At 45.9% G+C, this 23147-nt stretch overlaps 1 protein-coding gene across 1 annotated transcript in view; it reads left to right on the forward strand.

The window, feature by feature from the left end:
• LOC110510837 (disintegrin and metalloproteinase domain-containing protein 12) overlaps positions 1 to 23147 on the forward strand; it is a 245135-nt gene that overhangs the window by 131774 nt on the left and 90214 nt on the right. The window contains exons 9-11 of the mRNA XM_036960839.1: positions 1391 to 1560; positions 6453 to 6537; positions 11518 to 11666. Coding sequence (XP_036816734.1) covers positions 1391 to 1560; positions 6453 to 6537; positions 11518 to 11666 — 404 coding nt within the window. The remainder of the gene's footprint in view (positions 1 to 1390; positions 1561 to 6452; positions 6538 to 11517; positions 11667 to 23147) is intronic.

Consider the following 23147-nt stretch of genomic DNA (forward strand, 5'->3'; position numbering starts at 1 on the left):
ATACCCTGTGCACTACTTATGACCAAGACCCATAGGGGACGAGGGAGTCATTTGACCAGGACCCATAGGGATGAGGGAGTCGTTTGACCAGGACCCATAGGGATGAGGGAGTCATTTGACCAGGACCCATAGGGATGAGGGAGTCGTTTGACCAGGACCCATAGGGATGAGGGAGTCGTTTGACCAGGACCCATAGGGATGAGGGAGTTGTTTGACCAGGACCCATAGGGATGAGGGAGTCGTTTGACCAGGACCCATAGGGGATGAGGGAGCCATTTGACCAGGACCCATAGGGGATGAGGGAGTCATTTGACCAAGACCCATAGGGATGAGGGAGTCGTTTGACCAGGACCCATAGGGATGAGGGAGTCGTTTGACCAGGACCCATAGGGGATGAGGGAGCCATTTGACCAGGACCCATAGGGGATGAGGGAGTCGTTTGACCAGGACCCATAGGGGATGAGGGAGTCATTTGACCAGGACCCATAGGGGATGAGGGAGTCATTTGACCAGGACCCATAGGGGATGAGGGAGTCGTTTGACCAGGACCCATAGGGGATGAGGGAGTCATTTGACCAGGACCCATAGGGGATGAGGGAGTCATTTGACCAGGACCCATAGGGGATGAGGGAGTCGTTTGACCAGGACCCATAGGGATGAATGGGAGTCATTTGACCAGGACCCATAGGGATGAGGGAGTCGTTTGGGATGCAGGCCCAGTCAGATATGAGCTGAGGCCAGATGAAACATGATTCCAGCAAATGGGTCTCTCTCAGCCTGTTGTGAATGAACCGACCTGAGAGTACGGGACGATTGAATTATGAACGGATGATTGATTCCAGAAGTCCACTGAGAGCTGGTGTGGAGTTGACATCAATATGGAACGTAATATGATATAGATGAGGGTTGGAATACGATCAAGCGTTTATCATCACTGTTGTAAAGTCAAAGACAGATCTTATTAAAAGCTTGTTACGGTTTGAAGGTTTTTAAATGAGGAATTTAGAAGGTTTGCTGGGGTACATTCCAGTCTTTCATACCACTAGGACATCTCTTCCTCTCTCCTTCTTGATTTCCCTCTCTGTCTCTCTCTCTCCCTCCCCCATCCCTCACTCCCCCTCTGTCTCTCTCTCTCTCCCTCTCTCTCTCCCTCTCTCTTTCACTCCTCTCTTCTCTCTCTCTCTCTCTCTCTCTCCCTCCCTCTTCCCTCACTCCCCCTCTCCCTCACTCCCCCTCTCTTTCCCTCATCCCCTCCCTCCCTCCATCATCCATCCCTCCCCCATCCACCCCATCCCTCCCTCCCCCTCTCTTTCCCTCATCCACTCTCTCCCTCCCCTCCTCCCTCCCCCATCCACCCCCCTCTCTCCCTCCCCCTCTCCCACCCCCTCAGTTCTACCGTGCCCTGAACATCCGTGTAGCTCTGGTGGGGTTGGAGGTGTGGAGCGACCAGGACAGGTGTCCAATCAGCCAGGACCCCTTCACCACCCTGCATGAGTTCCTGGACTGGAGGAAACTCAAACTGCTGCCCAACAGGCCCCACGATAATGCACAGCTAGTCAGGTAACTACTACTATACTAATACATCTGTACTACTGCTGCCCAACAGGCCCCACGATAATGCACAGCTAGTCAGGTAACTACTACTATACTAATACATCTGTACTACTGCTGCCCAACAGACCCCGCTATAATGCACAGCTAGTCAGGTAACTACTACTGTACTAATACAGCTGTACTACTGCTGCCCAACAGGCCCCACGATAATGCACAGCTAGTCAGGTAACTACTACTATACTAATACATCTGTACTACTGCTGCCCAACAGGCCCCACGATAATGCACAGCTAGTCAGGTAACTACTACTATACTAATACATCTGTACTACTGCTGCCCAACAGGCCCCACGATAATGCACAGCTAGTCAGGTAACTACTACTATACTAATACATCTGTACTACTGCTGCCCAACAGGCCCCACGATAATGCACAGCTAGTCAGGTAACTACTACTATACTAATACATCTGTACTACTGCTGCCCAACAGACCCCACGATAATGCACAGCTAGTCAGGTAACTACTACTGTACTAATACATCTGTACTACTGCTGCCCAACAGGCCCCACGATAATGCACAGCTAGTCAGGTAACTACTACTATACTAATACATCTGTACTACTGCTGCCCAACAGACCCCACGATAATGCACAGCTAGTCAGGTAACTACTACTATACTAATACATCTGTACTACTGCTGCCCAACAGACCCCACGATAATGCACAGCTAGTCAGGTAACTACTACTATACTAATACATCTGTACTACTGCTATACTAAAACTATTATACAAATATACTACTACAATACCACTACTATTATATTCCTATACTACTACTACACTACTAATATACCAATACATCTGTACTACTACTATACTACTACTATTATACCACTACACTACTACTATACTACTACTATTATACTACCATTATACTACTATACTACTACTATACTAATACATCTGTACTACTGCTGTACTACTACTGTACTACTACACTGCTACTATACTACTACTATACTACTACTATACTACTACACTACTACTACACTACTACTATACCACTACTATGAGACTACTATACTACTACTATACTACTATTACACTGCCACTACACTACTACTATACTACTACCATTATACTACCATTAGACTACTATACTACTATTACACTACCATTAGACTACTATACTACTATACTACTACACTACTACTACACTACTACTATACCACTACTATGAGACTACTATACTACTACTATACTACTATTACACTACAGCAGTAGTGTAATAGTAGTATAGTAGTAGTATAGTAGTCTCATAGTAGTGGTATAGTAGTAGTGTAGTAGTGTAGTAGTAGTGTAGTAGTATAGTAGTAGTGTAATAGTAGTATAGTAGTCTAATGGTAGTGTAATAGTAGTATAGTAGTCTAATGGTAGTATAATGGTAGTAGTATAGTAGTAGTGTAGTGGTAGTGTAATAGTAGTATAGTAGTAGTATAGTAGTCGCATAGTAGTGGTATAGTAGTAGTGTAGTAGTAGTGTAGTAGTATGGTAGTAGTGTAGTAGTAGTGTAGTAGTATAGTAGTAGTGTAATAGTAGTATAGTAGTCTAATGGTAGTGTAATAGTAGTATAGTAGTCTAATGGTAGTATAATGGTAGTAGTATAGTAGTAGTGTAGTGGTAGTGTAATAGTAGTATAGTAGTAGTATAGTAGTCTCATAGTAGTGGTATAGTAGTAGTGTAGTAGTAGTGTAGAAGTATAGCAGTAGTGTAGTAGTAGTGTAGTAGTATAGTAGTAGTGTAATAGTAGTATAGTAGTCTAATGGTAGTGTAATAGTAGTATAGTAGTCTAATGGTAGTATAATGGTAGTAGTATAGTAGTAGTGTAGTGGTAGTGTAATAGTAGTATAGTAGTAGTATAGTAGTTTCATAGTAGTGGTATAGTAGTAGTGTAGTAGTAGTGTAGTAGTATAGTAGTAGTGTAGTAGTAGTGTAGTAGTATAGTAGTAGTGTAATAGTAGTATAGTAGTCTAATGGTAGTATAATGGTAGTAGTATAGTAGTAGTGTAGTGGTATAGTAGTATACTGCTATTATACCACTAGACTACAACTATACTACTACTATTATACTACCATAAGACTACTATACTACTATGATACTCATACATCTGTACTACTGCTATACTACTACTATACTACTACTATTATACCCCTACACTACTACTATACTACTACTATTATACTACCATTATATTACTATACTACTACTATACTACTTCTACTGGTGTTCTAGTGTTGTTCTAGTTCTGTTCTACTGGTGTTCTAGTGTTGTTCTAGTTATGTTCTACTGGTGTTCTACTGTTGTTCTAGTGTTGTTCCAGTGCTGTTCTACTGGCGTTCTAGTGGTGTTCTATTGGTGTTCAAGTTTTGTTCTACTGGTGTTCTACTGTTGTTCTAGTTCTGTTCTACTGGTGTTCTAGTGTTGTTCTAGTTCTGTTCTACTGGTGTTCTAGTGTGGTTCTACTGGTGTTCTCGTGTTGTTCTAGTGTTGTTCTAATGGTGTTCTACTGGTGTTCTACAGTTGTTCTAGTGTTCTACTGGTTTTCTACTGTTGTTTTAGTTCTGTTCTACTGGTGTTCTAGTGTTGTTCTACTGGTGTTCTAGTGTTGTTCTAGTTCTGTTCTACTGGTGTTCTGGTGTTGTTTTACTGGTGTTCTGCTGGTGTTCTCGTGTTGTTCTAGTGTTGTTCTAATGGTGTTCTACTGGTGTTCTACAGTTGTTCTAGTGTTCTACTGGTGTTTTAGTGTTGTTCTACTGGTGTTCTACTGGTGTACTCGTGTTGTTCTAGTGTTGTTCTATTGGTGTTCTACTGGTGTTCTACTGTTGTTCTAGTGTTCTACTGGTGTTCTAGTGGTGTTCTAGTGTTGTTCTAGTGCTGTTCTACTGGTGTTCTAGTGGTGTTCTAGTGTTGTTCTAGTGCTGTTCTACTGGTGTTCTAGTGTTGTTCTAGTTTTGCTCTACTGGTGTTCTACTGGTGTTCTAGTGTTGTTCTAGTTCTGTTCTGCTAGTGTTCTAGTGTTGTTCTAGTTTTGTTCTACTGGTGTTCTAGTGTTGTTCTACTGGTGTTCTAGTGTTGTTCTAGTGTTGATCTAGTGTTGTTCTAGTGTTGTTCTAGTGGTGTTCTGTGGTGTTCTACTGGTGTTCTACTGTTGTTCTACTGTTGTTCTACTGTTGTTCTAGTGTTGTTCCAGTGCTGTTCTACTGGTGTTCTAGTGGTGTTCTATTGGTGTTCAAGTGTTGTTCTAGTGTTGTTCTAGTGTTGTTCTACTGGTGTTCTACTGGCATTCTAGTGTTGTTCTACTGGCGTTCTAGTGTTGTTCTACTGGTGTTCTAGTGGTGTTCTAGTGTTGTTCTAGCGTTGTTCTACTGGTGTTCTAGTGCTGTTCTACTGTTGTTCTACTGTAGTTCTACCGGTGTTCTACTGGTGTTCCAGTGTTGTTCTACTGTTGTTCTAGTGTTGTTCTAGTGTTGTTCCACTGGTGTTCTAGTGGTGTTCTAGTGTTGTTCTAGTGCTGTTCCACTGTTGTTCTAGTGTTGTTCTAGTGGTTTTCTACTGTTGTCCTACTGGTATTCTAGGGTTGTTCTAGTGTTGTTCTTCTGGTGTTCTAGTGTTGTTCTACTGGTGTTCTAGTGGTGTTCTAGTGTTGTTCTACTGTAGTTCTACTGGTGTTCTACTGTTGTTCCAGTGGTGTTCTAGTGTTGTTCTAGTGTTGTTCTGCTGGTGTTCTAGTGGTGTTCTAGTGTTGTTCTAGTGCTGTTCCACTGGTGTTCTAGTGTTGTTCTACTGGTGTTCTACTGTTGTTCTACTTGTGTTCTAGTGTTGTTCTAATGTTGTTCTATTGATGATCTATTGGTGTTCTAATGATGTTCAATTGGTGTTCTAGTGGTGTTCTAGTGCTATTCTACTGGTCTTCTAGTGTTGTTCTAGTGGTGTTCTAGTGGTGTTCTAGTGTTGTTCTAGTGTTGTTCTACTGTTGTTCTAGTGTTGTTCTAGTGTTGTTCTAGTTTTATTCTAGTGTTGTTCTACTGGTCTTCTAGTGTTGTTCTACTGTTTGTCTCCACAGCGGGGTGTTCTACTGGTGTTGTTCTACTGTTTGTCTCCACAGCAAGGTGTTCTACTGGTGTTGTTTGTCTCCACAGCAGGGTGTTCTACTGGTGTTGTTTGCCTCCAGAGCAGGGTGTTCTACTGGTGTTCTACTGGTGTTTGTCTCCACAGCAGGGTGTTCTACTGGTGTTGTTTGTCTCCACAGCAGGGTGTTCTACTGGTGTTGTTTGTCTCCACAGCAGGGTGTTCTACTGGTGTTGTTTGTCTCCACAGTGGGGTGTTCTACTGGTGTTCTACTGTTGTTGTTTGTCTCCAAAGCGGGGTGTTCTACTGGTGTTGTTTGTCTCCACAGTGGGGTGTTCTACTGGTGTTCTACTGGTGTTATTTGTCTCCACAGCAGGGTGTTCTACTGGTGTTGTTTGTCTCCACAGCGGGGTGTTCTACTGGTGTTGTTTGTCTTCACAGTGGGGTGTTCTACTGGTGTTGTTGGTCTCCACAGCAGGGTGGTGTACTGGTGTTCTACTGGTGTTGGTTGTCTCCACAGTGGGGTGTTCTACTGGTGTTCTACTGGTGTTGTTTGTCTTCACAGTGGGGTGTTCTACTGGTGTTCTACTGGTGTTGTTTGTCTCCACAGCGGGGTGTTCTACTGGTGTTGTTTGTCTCCACAGTGGGGTGTTCTACTGGTGTTCTACTGGTGTTGTTTGTCTCCACAGCAGGGTGTTCTACCGGTGTTGTTTGTCTCCACAGCGGGGTGGTCTACTGGTGTTCTACTGGTGTTGTTTGTCTCCACAGTGGGGTGTTCTTCCAGGGTACCACCATCGGCATGGCACCCATCATGAGCATGTGTACAGCAGAGCAGTCTGGGGGCATCGTCATGGTGAGAGGCTCGGTTCCTTTTCTGACTGACTGACTCAGCTGTTTTACAAAGTGTGTGTATGTATATGGGTGTGTGTGTGTGTGTGTGTGTGTGTGTGTGTGTGTGTGTGTGTGTGTGTGTGTGTGTGTGTGTGTGTGTGTGTGTGTGTGTGTGTGTGTGTGTGTGTGTGTGTGTGTGTGTGTGTGTGTGTGTGTGCTTGTGTGTGTGTGTGTGTGTGTGTGCTTGTGTGTGTGTGTGTGTGCTTGTGTGTCAAGAAAGACAGTGTCTGAGGGTATTGAACCCTTTATGTGAATGACCAGATCCACTTGACTGTTCTGTGCTCTTTGACACAGATAGTTTAACTATGTAGGAAACCCTGCTGAAACTCCCTCCCTCCTCTCCTCTCCTCTCCTCTCCTCTCCTCTCCTCTCCTCTCCTCTCCTCTCCTCTCCTCTCCTCTCCTCTCCTCTCTCTTCTTCTCCACCTCCCTCGTTGTTGGATTCTTGGCTCCCTCCCTCCCTCCCTCTCTTCTTCTCCAACTCACTCGTTGTTGGGTTCTTGGCTCCCTCTCTCCCTCCCCCTCTTCTTCTTCACCTCCCTCGTTGTTGGGTTCTTGGCTCCCTCTCTCCCTCCCCCTCTTCTTCTCTACCTCCCTCGTTGTTGGGTTCTTGGCTCCCTCTTACATCAGGATAACACACTTTAATGAGCCTGTTCAACGCAGGCCACGTCAACTCCAGTGGTTATGTCATAGACACACCGTCTTGTCCTAATAAATCAGGAGAAGTATTGATCACGCGAGTCGAGACCTTTTCGTGTTTTAACGAGGCACAACAAACGTCGCAACGTCAAATCCAATGCTATTTGTCACTGACCGTGAAACGCTGTCAAGGCCTTTAACCAACGATACAGGTTGAAGAAAAATAAGGGTGAAGAAAATATTTACTAAATAAACTAAAGTGAAATAATTAAAAAGTAACAATAAAATAACAACAATGAGGCTATATACAGGGGGTACCGGTACAGAGTCAATGTGGAGGCTATATACAGGGGGTACCGGTACAGAGTCAATGTAGAGGCTATATACAGGGTATTACGGTACAGAGTCAATGTGGAGGCTATATACAGGGGGTACCGGTACAGAGTCAATGTGGAGGCTATATACAGGAGGTACCAGTACAGAGTCAATGTAGAGGCTATATACAGGGGGTACCGGTACAGAGTCAATGTGGAGGCTATATACAGGGGGTACCGGTACAGAGTCAATGTGGAGGCTATATACAGTGGGGCAAAAAAGTATTTAGTCAGCCACCAATTGTGCAAGTTCTCCCACTTAAAAAGATGAGAGAGGCCTGTAATTTTCATCATAGGTACACTTCAACCATGAGACAAAATTAGAAAAAAAATCCAGCAAATCACATTGTAGGATTTTTAATGAATTCATTTGCAAATTATGGTGGAAAATAAGTATTTGGTCGATAACAAAAGTTCATCTCAATACTTTGTTATATACCCTTTGTTGGCAATGACAGAGGTCAAACGTTTTCTGTAAGTCTTCACAAGGTTTTCACACACTGTTGCTGGTATTTTGGCCCATTCCTCCATGCAGATCTCCTATAGAGCAGTGATGTTTTGGGGCTGTTGCTGGGCAACACGGACTTTCAACTCCCTCCAAAGATTTTCTATGGGGTTGAGATCTGGAGACTGGCTAGGCCACTCCAGGACCTTGAAATGCTTCTTACGAAGCCACTCCAGGACCTTGAAATGCTTCTTACGAAGCCACTCCTTCGTTGCCCGGGCGGTGTGTTTGGGATCATTGTCATGCTGAAAGACCCAGCCACGTTTCATCTTCAATGCCCTTGCTGATGGAAGGAGGTTTACACTCAAAGTCTCACGATACGTGGCCCCATTCATTCTTTCCTTTACGGATCAGTCGTCCTGGTCCCTTTGCAGAAAAACAGCCCCAAAGCATGATGTTTCCACCCTCATGCTTCACAGTAGGTATGGTGTTCTTTGGATGCAACTCAGCATTCTTTGTCCTCCAAACATGACGACTTGAGTTTTTACCAAAAAGTTATATTTTGGTTTCATCTGACCATATGACATTCTCCCAATCTTCTTCTGGATCATCCAAATGCTCTTTAGCAAACTTCAGACGGGCCTGGACATGTACTGGCTTAAGCAGGGGGACACGTCTGGCACTGCAGGATTTGAGTCCCTGGCAGCATAGTGTGTTACTGATGGTAGGCTTTGTTACTTTGGTCCCAGCTCTCTGCAAGTCATTCACTAGGTCCCCCCTTGTGGTTCTGGGATTTTTGCTCACCGTTCTTGTGATCATTTTGACCCCACGGGGTGAGATCTTGCGTGGAGCCCCAGATCAAGGGAGATTATCAGTGGTCTTTTATGTCTTCCATTTCCTAACAATTGCTCCCACAGTTGATTTCTTCAAACCAAGCTGCTTACCTATTGCAGATGCATTCTTCCCAGCCTGGTGCAGGTCTACAATTTTGTTTCTGGTGTCCTTTGACAGCTCTTTGGTCTTGACCATAGTGAAGTTTGGAGTGTGACTGTTTGAGGTTGTGGACAGGTGTCTTTTATACTGATAACAAGTTCAAACAGGTGCCATTAATACAGGTAATGAGTGGAGGACAGAGGAGCCTCTTAAAGAAGAAGTTACAGGTCTGTGAGAGCCAGAAATCTTGCTTGTTTGTAGGTGACCAAATACTTATTTTCCACCATAATTTGCAAATAAATTCATTAAAAATCCTACAATGTGATTTTCCAGATTTTTTTTTCTCATTTTGTCTGTCATAATTGAAGTGTACCTACGATGAAAATTACAGGCCTCTCTCATCTTTTTAAGTGGGAGAACTTACACAATTGGTGGCTGACTAAATACTTGTTTGCCCCACTATACTACTGGTACTAAGTCAGTGTGCAGTGGTACAGGTTAGTCAAGGTAATTGAGGTAATATTGGCTCTATACGACAGATGGATCCTATTGGTTCTGTACTACAGCTGGAATCCTATTGGCTCTATATTATAGCTGAATCCTATTGGCTCTGAATTACAGCTGGAATCCTATTGGCTCCATATTACAGATGGAATCCTATTGGCTCTGAATTACAGCTGGAATCCTATTGGTTCTGTATTACAGCTGGAATCCTATTGGTTCTGTATTACAGCTGGAATCCTATTGGCTCCATATTACAGCTGGAATCCTATTGGCTCTGAATTACAGCTGGAATCCTATTGGCTCTGAATTACAGCTGGAATCCTATTGGCTCCATATTACAGCTGGAATCCTATTTGCTCTATATTACAGCTGGAATCCTATTTGCTCTGAATTACAGCTGGAATCCTATTGGTTCTGAATTACAGTTGGAATCCTATTGGCTCTATATTACAGCTGGAATCCTATTGGCTCTGAATTACAGCTGGAATCCTATTGGTTCTGAATTACAGCTGGAATCCTATTGGCTCTATATTACAGCTGGAATCCTATTGGCTCTATATTACAGCTGGAATCCTATTGACTCTGAATTACAGCTGGAATCCTATTGGCTCTGTATTACAGCTGGAATCCTATTGGCTCTGAATTACAGCTGGAATCCTATTGGCTCTGTATTACAGCTGGAATCCTATTGGTTCTGAATTACAGCTGGAATCCTATTGGCTCTGAATTACAGCTGGAATCCTATTGGTTCTGTATTACAGCTGGAATCCTATTGGCTCTGAATTACAGCTGGAATCCTATTGGTTCTGTATTACAGCTGGATCCTAGTGTGTTGCAGAGCTAGTGCCCTGCGACAGCAGCATGTGGCAGCGTCCAGTCTGCTGTTTCTTTCTATCCCCTGTGTTCTGTTGTGGACCACAGAGTGGAGGAGGATAAATAACCTGGAAAAGCATCTGCTACACCCAACTAGATTGTTCATTACCTCTTAAAGTAATTAAGTCTTGCTTGAAAGATTTTCTGCCCTTTTATATGTGCCAATCTCAAATTATAATACGAAAACAATTAAGGTAAAAACATACATTTGCCTCAGTAAATTTTCGCTCGACAGAATTTGATTACGCAAGCCTATTTTGAGATTAATTTGAATTAAATTGAATTATATATATTTTTACGTTACATTTAGGCTTAAAAAACACACTCTTTATCATATCCCTGTTTGTGCTGGAATGGAGATTTTGTTTGGTTGTTGATTGCTTGGTTGGTTGGTGATTGTTTGGTTGGTTGGTTGGTTGATTGGTTGATTGGTTGATTGGTTGGTTGGTTGGTGATTGTTTGGTTGGTTGGTTGGTTGGTTGATTGTTTGGTGATTGTTTGGTTGGTTGGTTGGTTGATTGGTTGATTGGTTGGTGATTGTTTGGTTGCTTGGTTGGTTGGTGATTGTTTGGTTGGTTGGTTGGTTGATTGGTTGATTGGTTGATTGTTTGGTGATTGTTTGGTTGGTTGGTTGGTTGATTGGTTGATTGCTTGGTGATTGTTTGGTTGCTTGGTTGGTTGGTGATTGTTTGGTTGGTTGGTTGGTTGATTGGTTGATTGGTTGATTGTTTGGTGATTGTTTGGTTGGTTGGTTGGTTGATTGGTTGATTGGCTGGCTGGCTGGCTGGCTGGCTGGCTGGCTGGTTGATTGGTTGGTTGGTTGGTTGGTTTGTTGGTTGTTGGTTGGTTGGTTTGTTGGTTGTTGGTTGGTTGGTTTGTTGGTTGGTTGGTTGGTTGGTTGGTTGGTTGATTGGTTGGTTGGTTGTTGGTTGGTTGATTGATTGGTTGATTGGTTGGTTCATTGGGTAGTTGGTTGTTGATTGATTGATTGGTTGGTTGTTGATTGATTGATTGGTTGATTGATTGATTGTTGGTTGGTTGGTTGATTGATTGATTGGTTGGTTGTTGATTGATTAATTGATTGGTTGGTTGGTTGTTGATTGATTGATTGGTTGGTTGTTGATTGATTGGTTGGTTGTTGATTGGTTGGTTGGTTGATTGTTCTTGTTTTTCAGGATCATTCGGACAACCCCCTGGGAGCAGCGGTTACTCTGGCCCACGAACTCGGGCACAACTTTGGAATGAACCATGACACCCCAGAGCGGGGGTGTGGCTGCAGGGTGACAGTGGACCGAGGAGGCTGCATCATGACCCCCTCTACAGGGTGAGTTGGAACAGTCCAATATGACCCCCCTCCACAGGGTAAGTTGGAACAGTCCAATATGCCCCCCCCCCCCCCCCCCCCCCTACAGGGTAAGTTGGAACAGTCCAATATGGCCCCCCCTCTACAGGGTAAGTTGGAACAGTCCAATATGCCCCCCCCCTCTACAGGGTAAGTTGGAACAGTCCAATATGGCCCCCCCTCCACAGAAACAGTCCATTCAGTGTCTATTTGCCTGTCACTACAGTTGTCAGAGTAGTCACAGTTGGTGACAACGATTAAATGACAATAGGACAGATTGCAGACTCCAGTAGGACAGATTGCGTCCTTTCTGTGTTCACTGTGATCTGAACACCATGGACAGATTGTACTCTTCTAACTCTGTTGAAAAACCCAGAGAGAAAAGATTCTGATACCTGGGTTACCAGGTATACCAGCAGATACAGCGCTATTCAAGTACCCAAAGACCCTGCGTCACTCCTGATCCTCTTTCTACACTGTGAAGTCGACAGCTACCTCACAGATAGGGCTGTCACCAAGTCCCAACGATGCCAGCCTATCGTTACTGTGGCGGTCTGGTTGTCTGGAGTCCACAGGATTTTATTTAACTAGGCAAGTCAGTTAAGAAGAAATTCTCATTTACAATGACGGCCTACCCCCCCAACTCATATTAGGGGCGGCAGGGTAGCCTAGTGGTTAGAGCGTTGGACTAGTAACCGGAAGGTTGCAAGTTCAAACCCCCGAGCTGACAAGGTACTCTGTCGTTCTGCCCCTGAACAGGCAGTTAACCCACTGTTCCTAGGCCGTCATTGAAAATAAGAATTTGTTCTTAACTGACTTGCCTGGTTAAATAAAGGTAACACACACACACACACATATCCCGGATGACACTGGGCCAATTGTACGCCGCCCTATGGGACTCCCAATCACGGCCAGGCTACGGCCTGGAATCGAACCAGGGTAGCAATGAGATGCAGTGCCGTAGAGCGCCGCGCCACTCGGAAGCCCACAACTGCCTGTCCTACTGTCCTCTACTAAAGACACAATCCCCTCCTCCGCTATCACATTTCAGCTGGTCCACTTACAGGATCTCTGGCCAGATCTCTGGCCAGCCTCGTCTGCTGGAACCATGCTGTGGTGCTCTAGCAGAGAGAGTGAGGGTAGTAACCCTCAGCCTCGTCTGCTGGAACCATGCTGGAACCATGCTGTGGTGCTCTAGCAGAGAGAGTGGAGGGTAGTAACCGTAACCCTAACCCTCTGGCCAGCCTCGTCTGCTGGAACCATGCTGTGGTGCTCCAACCCTCTGGCCAGCCTCGTCCGCTGGAACCGTGCTCTAGCAGAGAGAGTGGAGGGTAGTGGGAAGCCTGGCATGGTAGTTCTTATTCTATGCCAGTCTATTGTCAGTGTGGTGATCTCTTAGAAGACATAGCAGTCAGTGATCTAGCTCGGCATGTCAGTCTGTAATGAGAGAACATGCTCTGTTCCGGTCACAGCAGCAGGGCTCTCAGAGTCTGGACAGGACAGTTTAGACCAGGGTGGTTCAGAGTCTGGAGAGGACAGTTTAGACCAGGGTGGTTCAGAGTCTGGAAAGGACAGTTTAGACCAGGGTGGTTCAGAGTCTGGAGAGGACAGTTTCGACCAGTGTGGTTCAGTCTGGAGAGGACAGTTTAGACCAGGGTGGTTCAGAGTCTGGAGAGGACAGTTTAGACCAGGGTGGTTCAGAGTCTGGAGAGGACAGTTTCGACCAGTGCGGTTAAGAGTCTGGAGAGGACAGTTTAGACCAGAGTGGTTCAGTCTGGAGAGGACAGTTTCAACTAGTGTGGTGCGGGGGTCTGGAGAGGACAGTTTCGACCAGTGTGGTTCAGAGTCTGGAGAGGACAGTTTACACCAGGGTGGTTCAGAGTCTGGAGAGGACAGTTTACACCAGGGTGGTTCAGAGTCTGGAGAGGACAGTTTAGACCAGGGTGGTTCAGAGTCTGGAAAGGACAGTCTAGACCAGGGTGGTTCAGAGTCTGGACAGGACAGTTTAGACCAGGGTGGTTCAGAGTCTGGAGAGGACAGTTTACACCAGGGTGGTTCAGAGTCTGGAGAGGACAGTTTAGACCAGGGTGGTTCAGAGTCTGGAAAGGACAGTTTAGACCAGTGTGGTTCAGTCTGGAGAGGACAGTTTAGACCAGGGTGGTTCAGAGTCTGGAGAGGACAGTTTAGACCAGGGTGGTTCAGAGTCTGGAGAGGACAGTTTCGACCAGTACGGTTAAGAGTCTGGAGAGGACAGTTTAGACCAGAGTGGTTCAGTCTGGAGAGGACAGTTTCAACTAGTGTGGTTCGGGGGTCTGGAGAGGACAGTTTCGACCAGTGTGGTTCAGAGTCTGGAGAGGACAGTTTACACCAGGGTGGTTCAGAGTCTGGAGAGGACAGTTTACACCAGGGTGGTTCAGAGTCTGGACAGGACAGTTTAGACCAGGGTGGTTCAGAGTCTGGAAAGGACAGTCTAGACCAGGGTGGTTCAGAGTCTGGACAGGACAGTTTAGACCAGGGTGGTTCAGAGTCTGGAGAGGACAGTTTACACCAGGGTGGTTCAGAGTCTGGAGAGGACAGTTTAGACCAGGGTGGTTCAGAGTCTGGAAAGGACAGTTTAGACCAGGGTGGTTCAGAGTCTGGAGAGGACAGTTTACACCAGGGTGGTTCAGAGTCTGGAGAGGACAGTTTAGACCAGGGTGGTTCAGAGTCTGGAAAGGACAGTTTAGACCAGTGTGGTTCAGTCTGGAGAGGACAGTTTAGACCAGGGTGGTTCAGAGTCTGGAGAGGACAGTTTAGACCAGGGTGGTTCAGAGTCTGGAGAGGACAGTTTCGACCAGTGTGGTTCAGTCTGGAGAGGACAGTTTAGACCAGGGTGGTTCAGAGTCTGGAGAGGACAGTTTAGACCAGGGTGGTTCAGAGTCTGGAGAGGACAGTTTCGACCAGTGCGGTTAAGAGTCTGGAGAGGACAGTTTAGACCAGAGTGGTTCAGTCTGGAGAGGACAGTTTCAACTAGTGTGGTGCGGGGGTCTGGAGAGGACAGTTTCGACCAGTGTGGTTCAGAGTCTGGAGAGGACAGTTTACACCAGGGTGGTTCAGAGTCTGGAGAGGACAGTTTACACCAGGGTGGTTCAGAGTCTGGAGAGGACAGTTTAGACCAGGGTGGTTCAGAGTCTGGAAAGGACAGTCTAGACCAGGGTGGTTCAGAGTCTGGACAGGACAGTTTAGACCAGGGTGGTTCAGAGTCTGGAGAGGACAGTTTCGACCAGTGCGGTTAAGAGTCTGGAGAGGACAGTTTAGACCAGAGTGGTTCAGTCTGGAGAGGACAGTTTCAACTAGTGTGGTGCGGGGGTCTGGAGAGGACAGTTTCGACCAGTGTGGTTCAGAGTCTGGAGAGGACAGTTTACACCAGGGTGGTTCAGAGTCTGGAGAGGACAGTTTACACCAGGGTGGTTCAGAGTCTGGAGAGGACAGTTTAGACCAGGGTGGTTCAGAGTCTGGAAAGGACAGTCTAGACCAGGGTGGTTCAGAGTCTGGACAGGACAGTTTAGACCAGGGTGGTTCAGAGTCTGGAGAGGACAGTTTACACCAGGGTGGTTCAGAGTCTGGAGAGGACAGTTTAGACCAGGGTGGTTCAGAGTCTGGAAAGGACAGTTTAGACCAGTGTGGTTCAGTCTGGAGAGGACAGTTTAGACCAGGGTGGTTCAGAGTCTGGAGAGGACAGTTTAGACCAGGGTGGTTCAGAGTCTGGAGAGGACAGTTTCGACCAGTACGGTTAAGAGTCTGGCGAGGACAGTTTAGACCAGAGTGGTTCAGTCTGGAGAGGACAGTTTCAACTAGTGTGGTTCGGGGGTCTGGAGAGGACAGTTTCGACCAGTGTGGTTCAGAGTCTGGAGAGGACAGTTTACACCAGGGTGGTTCAGAGTCTGGAGAGGACAGTTTACACCAGGGTGGTTCAGAGTCTGGAGAGGACAGTTTAGACCAGGGTGGTTCAGAGTCTGGAAAGGACAGTCTAGACCAGGGTGGTTCAGAGTCTGGACAGGACAGTTTAGACCAGGGTGGTTCAGAGTCTGGAGAGGACAGTTTACACCAGGGTGGTTCAGAGTCTGGAGAGGACAGTTTAGACCAGGGTGGTTCAGAGTCTGGAAAGGACAGTTTAGACCAGGGTGGTTCAGAGTCTGGAAAGGACAGTTTCGACCAGTGTGGTTCAGTCTGGAGAGGACAGTTTCGACCAGTGCGGTTAAGAGTCTGGAGAGGACAGTTTAGACCAGAGTGGTTCAGTCTGGAGAGGACAGTTTCAACTAGTGTGGTTCGGGGGTCTGGAGAGGACAGTTTAGACCAGGGTGGTTCAGAGTCTGGAGAGGACAGTTTCGACCAGTGTGGTTCAGAGTCTGGAGAGGACAGTTTCGACCATGGTGGTTCAGAGTCTGGAGAGGACCGTTTAGACCAGTGTATCTCAGAGTCTGGAGAGGACAGTTTAGACCAGGGTGGTTTAGAGTCTGGAGAGGACAGTTTAGACCAGGGTGGTTCAGAGTCTGGAGAGGACAGTTTAGACCAGGGTGGTTCAGAGTCTGGAAAGGACAGTCTAGACCAGGGTGGTTCAGAGTCTGGACAGGACAGTTTAGACCAGGGTGGTTCAGAGTCTGGAGAGGACAGTTTAGACTAGTGTGGTTTGGGGGTCTGGAGAGGACAGTTTCGACCAGTGTGGTTCAGAGTCTGGAGAGGACAGTTTAGACCAGTGTGGTTCAGTCTGGAGAGGACATTTTAGACCAGGGTGGTTCAGTCTGGAGAGGACATTTTAGACCAGGGTGGTTCAGAGTCTAGAGAAGCTTTAACTATGGAGGGGTCAGGACAGTTTAAACCAGGGTGATTCAAACTCTGGAGAGGTTTTATCTCTGGAGGGGACAGGACAGGACAGTTTAGACAAGGGTGGTTCAGAATCTAGAGAGGACAGACCAGGGTGGTTCAGAGTCTAGAGAGGACAGACCAGGGTGGTTCAGAGTCAGACCAGCCTGTAATAGGATAGAACAGGAAAGAACGGGATAGAACAGGATAGAACAGAATAGAACAGGATAGAACAGGATAGAACAGGATAAAACAGAATAGAACAGGATAGAACCAGGACGGAACAGAATAGAACAGAATAGAACAGGATAGAACCAGGACGGAACAGAATAGAACAGAATAGAACAGGATAGAACAGGATAGAACAGGACAGAACAGAATTGAACAGAACAGAACAGAACAGGATCGATCCAGGATAGGACAGGACAGGATGGAAACCAGCCCAAGTTCAGGGGTCAAGGGGTCCAGAATTGACTCTCTGTTTGAGGTGGTGGTGACTACAGTCAGTCCCAGACTCCCTCAGGAGGAGCACTTGGAAACAGTCTTTAACACAGTCTGGAGTGTGTTCCGCCTGCGGTCAACCCCAGACAACCACAGATGTACCCGTTAGTACCCAGTGACTGCTGCTCGAACCTCTTTACTAGGCCTCCGGGACCACAGCTGGTAGATGCCATTCAATTAAAGTGTATGTCTCTCGCTCTCTCTGTCTCACTCTCTGTCTCTCTCTCTGTCTCTCTCTCTCTCTGTCTCACTCTCTCTCTCTCTCTCTCCTCTCCCTCCTCTCCCTCCTTTTCTCTCTCTCTCTCTCTCTCTCTCTCTCCTCTCCCTCCTCTCTCTCCTTTTCTCTCTCTCTCTCCCTTTCTCTCTCTCCCTCTCTCCCTCTCTCTCTCTCTCTGTCTCTCTCTGTCTCTCTCTCTCTCTCCCTCTTTCTCTCTCTCTGTCTGTCTGTCTCTCTCCCTCTCTCTCTCTCTCTCTCTCTCTGTCTCTCTCTCCCTCTTTCTCTCTCTCTGTCTCTGTCTCTCTCCCTCTCTCTCTCTCTCTGTCTCTCTCTCTCTCTGTCTCACTCTCTCTCTCTCTCTCTCTCTCTCTCTTGCTCTCTCTCCAGTCCCATGTGCAGTCATTATTCTCCCATTCTAGTACACTAGATCTGAGCAGAATAGACCAATTCTCCCTGCGTTTGACTCTCATCAGTAACAGCTGGATTGGAAGAGTGGAAGAGTCTGTACAGACGTACATGTGTTCTGTTGCATGGTCTCCTAACTGTAGACGGACTGGGATGAGTTCACGGAAGACAAACTGAGGATGCTACAGAACAGAGGTGTGTGTGTGTGTGTGTGTATGTGTGTGTGTGTGTGTGTGTGTGTGTGTGTGTGTGTGTGTGTGTGTGTGTGTGTGTGTGTGTGTGTGTGTGTGTGTGTGTGTGTGTGTGTGTGTGTGTTAGTGAGGGGCTGCATGGGATTGAAACAGTAACAGTTGGAAACAGTGGTTGGAGAGTTGGAAACAGTGGTTGGAGAGTTGGAAACAGCGGTTGGAGAGTTGGAAACAGTGGTTGGAGAGTTGGGAACCGTGGTTGGAGAGTTGGGAACAGTGGTTGGAGAGTTGGAAACAGCGGTTGGAGAGTTGGAAACAGTGGTTGGAGAGTTGGAAACAGTGTTGGAGAGTTGGAAAAAGTGTTGGAGAGTTGGAAACAGTAGTTGGAGAGTTGGAAACAGTGGTTGGAGAGTTGGAAACAGTGTTGGAGAGTTGGAAACAGTGTTGGAGAGTTGGAAAAAGTGTTGGAGAGTTGGAAACAGTAGTTGGAGAGTTGGAAACAGTGGTTGGAGAGTTGGAAACAGTGGTTGGAGAGTTGGAAACAGTGGTTGGAGAGTTGGAAACAGTGTTGGAGAGTTGGAAAAAGTGTTGGAGAGTTGGAAACAGTAGTTGGAGAGTTGGAAACAGTGGTTGGAGAGTTGGAAACAGCGGTTGGAGAGTTGGGAACCGTGGTTGGAGAGTTGGGAACAGTGGTTGGAGAGTTGGAAACAGTGGTTGGAGAGTTGGAAACAGTGGTTGGAGAGTTGGAAACAGTGTTGGAGAGTTGGAAAAAGTGTTGGAGAGTTGGAAACAGTAGTTGGAGAGTTGGAAACAGTGTTGGAGAGTTGGAAAAAGTGTTGGAGAGTTGGAAACAGTAGTTGGAGAGTTGGAAAAAGTGTTGGAGAGTTGGAAACAGTAGTTGGAGAGTTGGAAACAGTGGTTGGAGAGTTGGAAACAGTGGTTGGAGAGTTGGAAACAGTGTTGGAGAGTTGGAAACAGTGAATGGAGTGTACCGGGAAGTCATCGAATGAACTTTGTCGGACATTCGGTTTCCGTTTTATAAAATAAAGACGTACATGTGTTCTGTTGCATGGTCTCCTAACTGTAGACGGACTGGGGATGAGTTCACGGAAGACAAACTGAGGATGCTACAGAACAGAGGTGTGTGTGTGTGTGTGTGTGTGTGTGTGTGTGTGTGTGTGTGTGTGTGTGTGTGTGTGTGTGTGTGTGTGTGTGTGTGTGTGTGTGTGTGTGTGTGTGTGTGTGTGTGTGTGTGTGTGTGTGTGTGTTAGTGAGGGGCTGCATGGGATTGAAACAGTAACAGTTGGAAACAGTGGTTGGAGAGTTGGAAACAGTGGTTGGAGAGTTGGAAACAGCGGTTGGAGAGTTGGAAACAGTGGTTGGAGAGTTGGGAACCGTGGTTGGAGAGTTGGGAACAGTGGTTGGAGAGTTGGAAACAGCGGTTGGAGAGTTGGAAACAGTGGTTGGAGAGTTGGAAACAGTGTTGGAGTTGGAAAAAGTGTTGGAGAGTTGGAAACAGTAGTTGGAGAGTTGGAAACAGTGGTTGGAGAGTTGGAAACAGTGGTTGGAGAGTTGGAAACAGTGTTGGAGAGTTGGAAAAAGTGTTGGAGAGTTGGAAACAGTAGTTGGAGAGTTGGAAACAGTGGTTGGAGAGTTGGAAACAGTGGTTGAAAGGTTGGAAACAGTGGTTGGAGAGTTGGAAACAGTGTTGGAGAGTTGGAAAAAGTGTTGGAGAGTTGGAAACAGTAGTTGGAGAGTTGGAAACAGCGGTTGGAGAGTTGGAAACAGCGGTTGGAGAGTTGGGAACCGTGGTTGGAGAGTTGGGAACAGTGGTTGGAGAGTTGGAAACAGTGGTTGGAGAGTTGGAAACAGTGGTTGGAGAGTTGGAAACAGTGTTGGAGAGTTGGAAAAAGTGTTGGAGAGTTGGAAACAGTAGTTGGAGAGTTGGAAACAGTGGTTGGAGAGTTGGAAACAGTGGTTGGAGAGTTGGAAACAGTGTTGGAGAGTTGGAAAAAGTGTTGGAGAGTTGGAAACAGTAGTTGGAGAGTTGGAAACAGTGGTTGGAGAGTTGGAAACAGTGGTTGGAGAGTTGGAAACAGTGTTGGAGAGTTGGAAACAGTGAATGGAGAGTACCGGGAAGTCATCGAATGAACTGTCGGACATTCGGTTTCCGTTTTATAAAATAAACAAGTTTTGGACCATTTTTCCACTATCCCGGAAATTCCCACAAGAGGGCATAAGGAATCATATGGCAATTTGGCAAAACATCACGAATCACGACGGGGCCTTATCTCGAAAACGGAAAATATTTCGAAGCCGAAACTTGGTGAGCGTAGGTTTGGCATAATGGGCAGTTGGCCCCGAACAAGATGGCGTCTAGGCCTCAACGGTTTTTGAGTTGTGGCCATTTTTCTGGGATTACAGGTCCAAAATGGAAATAGAGAAATTATTTTTCCACTTCAGGTCAAAGTCAAGGAGCCTCCGGTGTCAATAAAAAAAGAACCAGCCATTTATCTATCGTCATTTAAGAGAAACGGAACAATGACAAATTGGTGATGTTCACAAATAGGCGGGTTTTTTTTTTCAACGGTTACAGATCCAGTTGCAGGGTGTTCATACAAATCTTTTTAAAGTGTGCTGCGGAGCTCTGCGAGATTTCTGTGATTTTCTATGATTTTCTGAAATAACACACACATACTAAACCCTCCGTAAATAACTCAGTTCTTAACGTAAAGACTTAAAACTCAGGATTATGTAAAGGCATACCCCAATCAGGATATGAGTTTATTTATAGCTTCCTGTGCCAACCAGAAGTGCCTTAAATGGTGTCATAGTGGCTGTTTCCAAGGGTTAAAAAGGTCAGATCTTTTCAAAACTTCATATGTGTGATTAGGCAACCCCCATAAACTGTAAGTCAGTCATTTCTCCCAACAGATGTCAAAGAAAAGCTCTCACACACACACACACACAGGAAGGATGGAGTGATAAAGTGCGGTGCTTAAAGACACAGAGAGCAGGCAATGGCATTACCATAATCCCTAGGCCGTGCCGAGTTCAACGAGATATCCCGCTTGACCGTAGCTCGCTCGGTCTAGGCGCAGCGACCATTAGAATAGTAGGCCCAAAATGAAGCCTGCCCCACAATGTCATTTGCTTTGGGTGACAGTGAGAGAACCGTTAGGGTGAGAAGAAAAATTCCACCACAGGAATGTTCCTAAGGTCCTCCCGATCTGTGCAAGCCTAATCTTGACCGTGTGGCACTAACCCTTAACAGTAAAACAGGGTTTTTTGATCTCACAGATTACAGTGACATCTCTCCCCATAGGAATAAATTGCCTGCACCCCTAAATTCAACCTGAAGCCTATATGGGTTATGAATGCCGTATGAACCTGTCTTCGGTACCAGTCCATCAGGCCACTATGAGGTCTACCTGTGTTGTTTCTAAGCTTCCTGGACCAACCGGAAGTGGTTAAAATCGCCCTAAAAGTGTATATCCATACCCTGCCTGCAGTTTGACAGACATAGTGCATTCAAGCCTGTGTAAATCAGTCAATTCTTAACGTAAAGACTTAAAACTCAGGATTCTGTAAAAGCATACCCCAATGAGGATATGTGACTTATAGCTTCCTGTGCCAACCGGAAGTGCCATAATTGGTGTCTCAGGGGCTGTTTCGAAGGGTTAAAAAAGTCAGATCTGTCCAAAACTTCATATATGTGATTAGGCAACCCCCATGAACTGTAAATCAGTCATTTTTCCCCAAAAAAGTCAAAGGAAAAATAAATCACACTAAAACACAACTTGGAAGGAGGGACGTATTGGGGTGCGTAGAGACAGACAGTGGCTGCAATAGTTAGCTTTGTTCAAGCTAAAAAAGAACCGTCAGACCTAGAGTTCCGAAACTTTAGAAACCTGTTCTAGACCTCCGGTCAATGGTGCGTGGTGAGTTACGTGGCTCTAGAAGGTTCTCGGACCGAGAAACAGCCTCGTACATTTGCAATACCTTCAATTCATTTTGACCATTACGAAAATGACAACATTTAGAAAAGTCTCTGAGACGCAAGGCTAGGTGCATTGAAACCGGCTCGGCCCATAGAGACAGACCCCAACGTTTCTGTCCGATAGCTCGTTCAAGGACCCCGTAGCAAGGCATGGAAAAAAGTGGATTTTCAGCACCAATTAGGGTTTTGCTCGGACACCAAATGACCTATCGAGCCGAAACTCGGGATTCGGGGTCGCCTCACATAGGCCTTCACATAATGTCCGAACTGGACCCGCAGCTAGAACGTAACTATGTGTTTTACCTTTTTATTATGTTTTAAACTGAAGGCGCTGTGAATTATGGGCCTGCTCTGACATATGTGATAGTTGGCTACTAAATGAGTAGGAAAAAGTGGGTTTGGTGTCAATTGATATCAGTTTGGTGTCATAATGACATCTAATTGACTGATGGACACTGACTTGCTAGTTGACTTTTGTGCATTTGCAATATGTTTAAACGGAGAGGGACCATCAACAAAATGGCATTCTGAAATCAACACAAAAAATGGCATCACCATAGTCTCCAGACTGTGCCGAGTTCAACGAGACGCCCCGCTTGACCGTAGCTCGTTCTGAGTGCAGCGAACTTGAAAAAAAGAAGGCCCAAAATGAAGCCTGCCCCACAATGTCATTTGATTTTGGGTGGCAGTGAGAGAACCGTTAGGGTGAGAAGCACAATTCGACCTCAGGTACGTTCCTGAGATCCTCCTGATCCGTGCAAGCCTAACCTTGACCGTGTGGCATTAACCCTTCACAGAAAAAGAAGGTGTTTACTTGAAACAGCTTGCTTTGACTTCTCTCCCCATAGGAATACATTGCCTGCACCTCTAAATTCAACCTGAAGCCTATGTGGGTTATGAATGCCTTATGAACCTGTCTTCTATGACAGTCCATCAGACCACTATGAGGTCTACCTGTGTCGAATCTAAGCTTCCTGAAGCAACCGGAAGTGGTTAAAATCACCCTAAAAGTGTATACCCATACCCTGCCTGCAGTTTGATAGACATAGTGCATTCAACCCTGTGTAGATCAGTCAATTCTTAACGTAAAGACTTAAAACTCAGGATTCTGTAAGAGGCTACCTCAGTCAAGACATGTGTTTACCTATAGCTTCCTGTGCCAACCGGAAGTGCCTTTAATTGGGTCACACTGTCTGTTTTGAAGGGTTAAAAAAGTCACATCTCTCCAAAACTTCATATGTGTGACTAAGTAACCCTTCTGAACTGTAAATCAGTCATTTCTCCCAACAGATGTCAAAGAAAAGCTCCCT

This window comes from Oncorhynchus mykiss, chromosome 23, assembly GCF_013265735.2.
Source record: "Oncorhynchus mykiss isolate Arlee chromosome 23, USDA_OmykA_1.1, whole genome shotgun sequence".
NCBI classification, from domain to species: domain Eukaryota; kingdom Metazoa; phylum Chordata; class Actinopteri; order Salmoniformes; family Salmonidae; genus Oncorhynchus; species Oncorhynchus mykiss.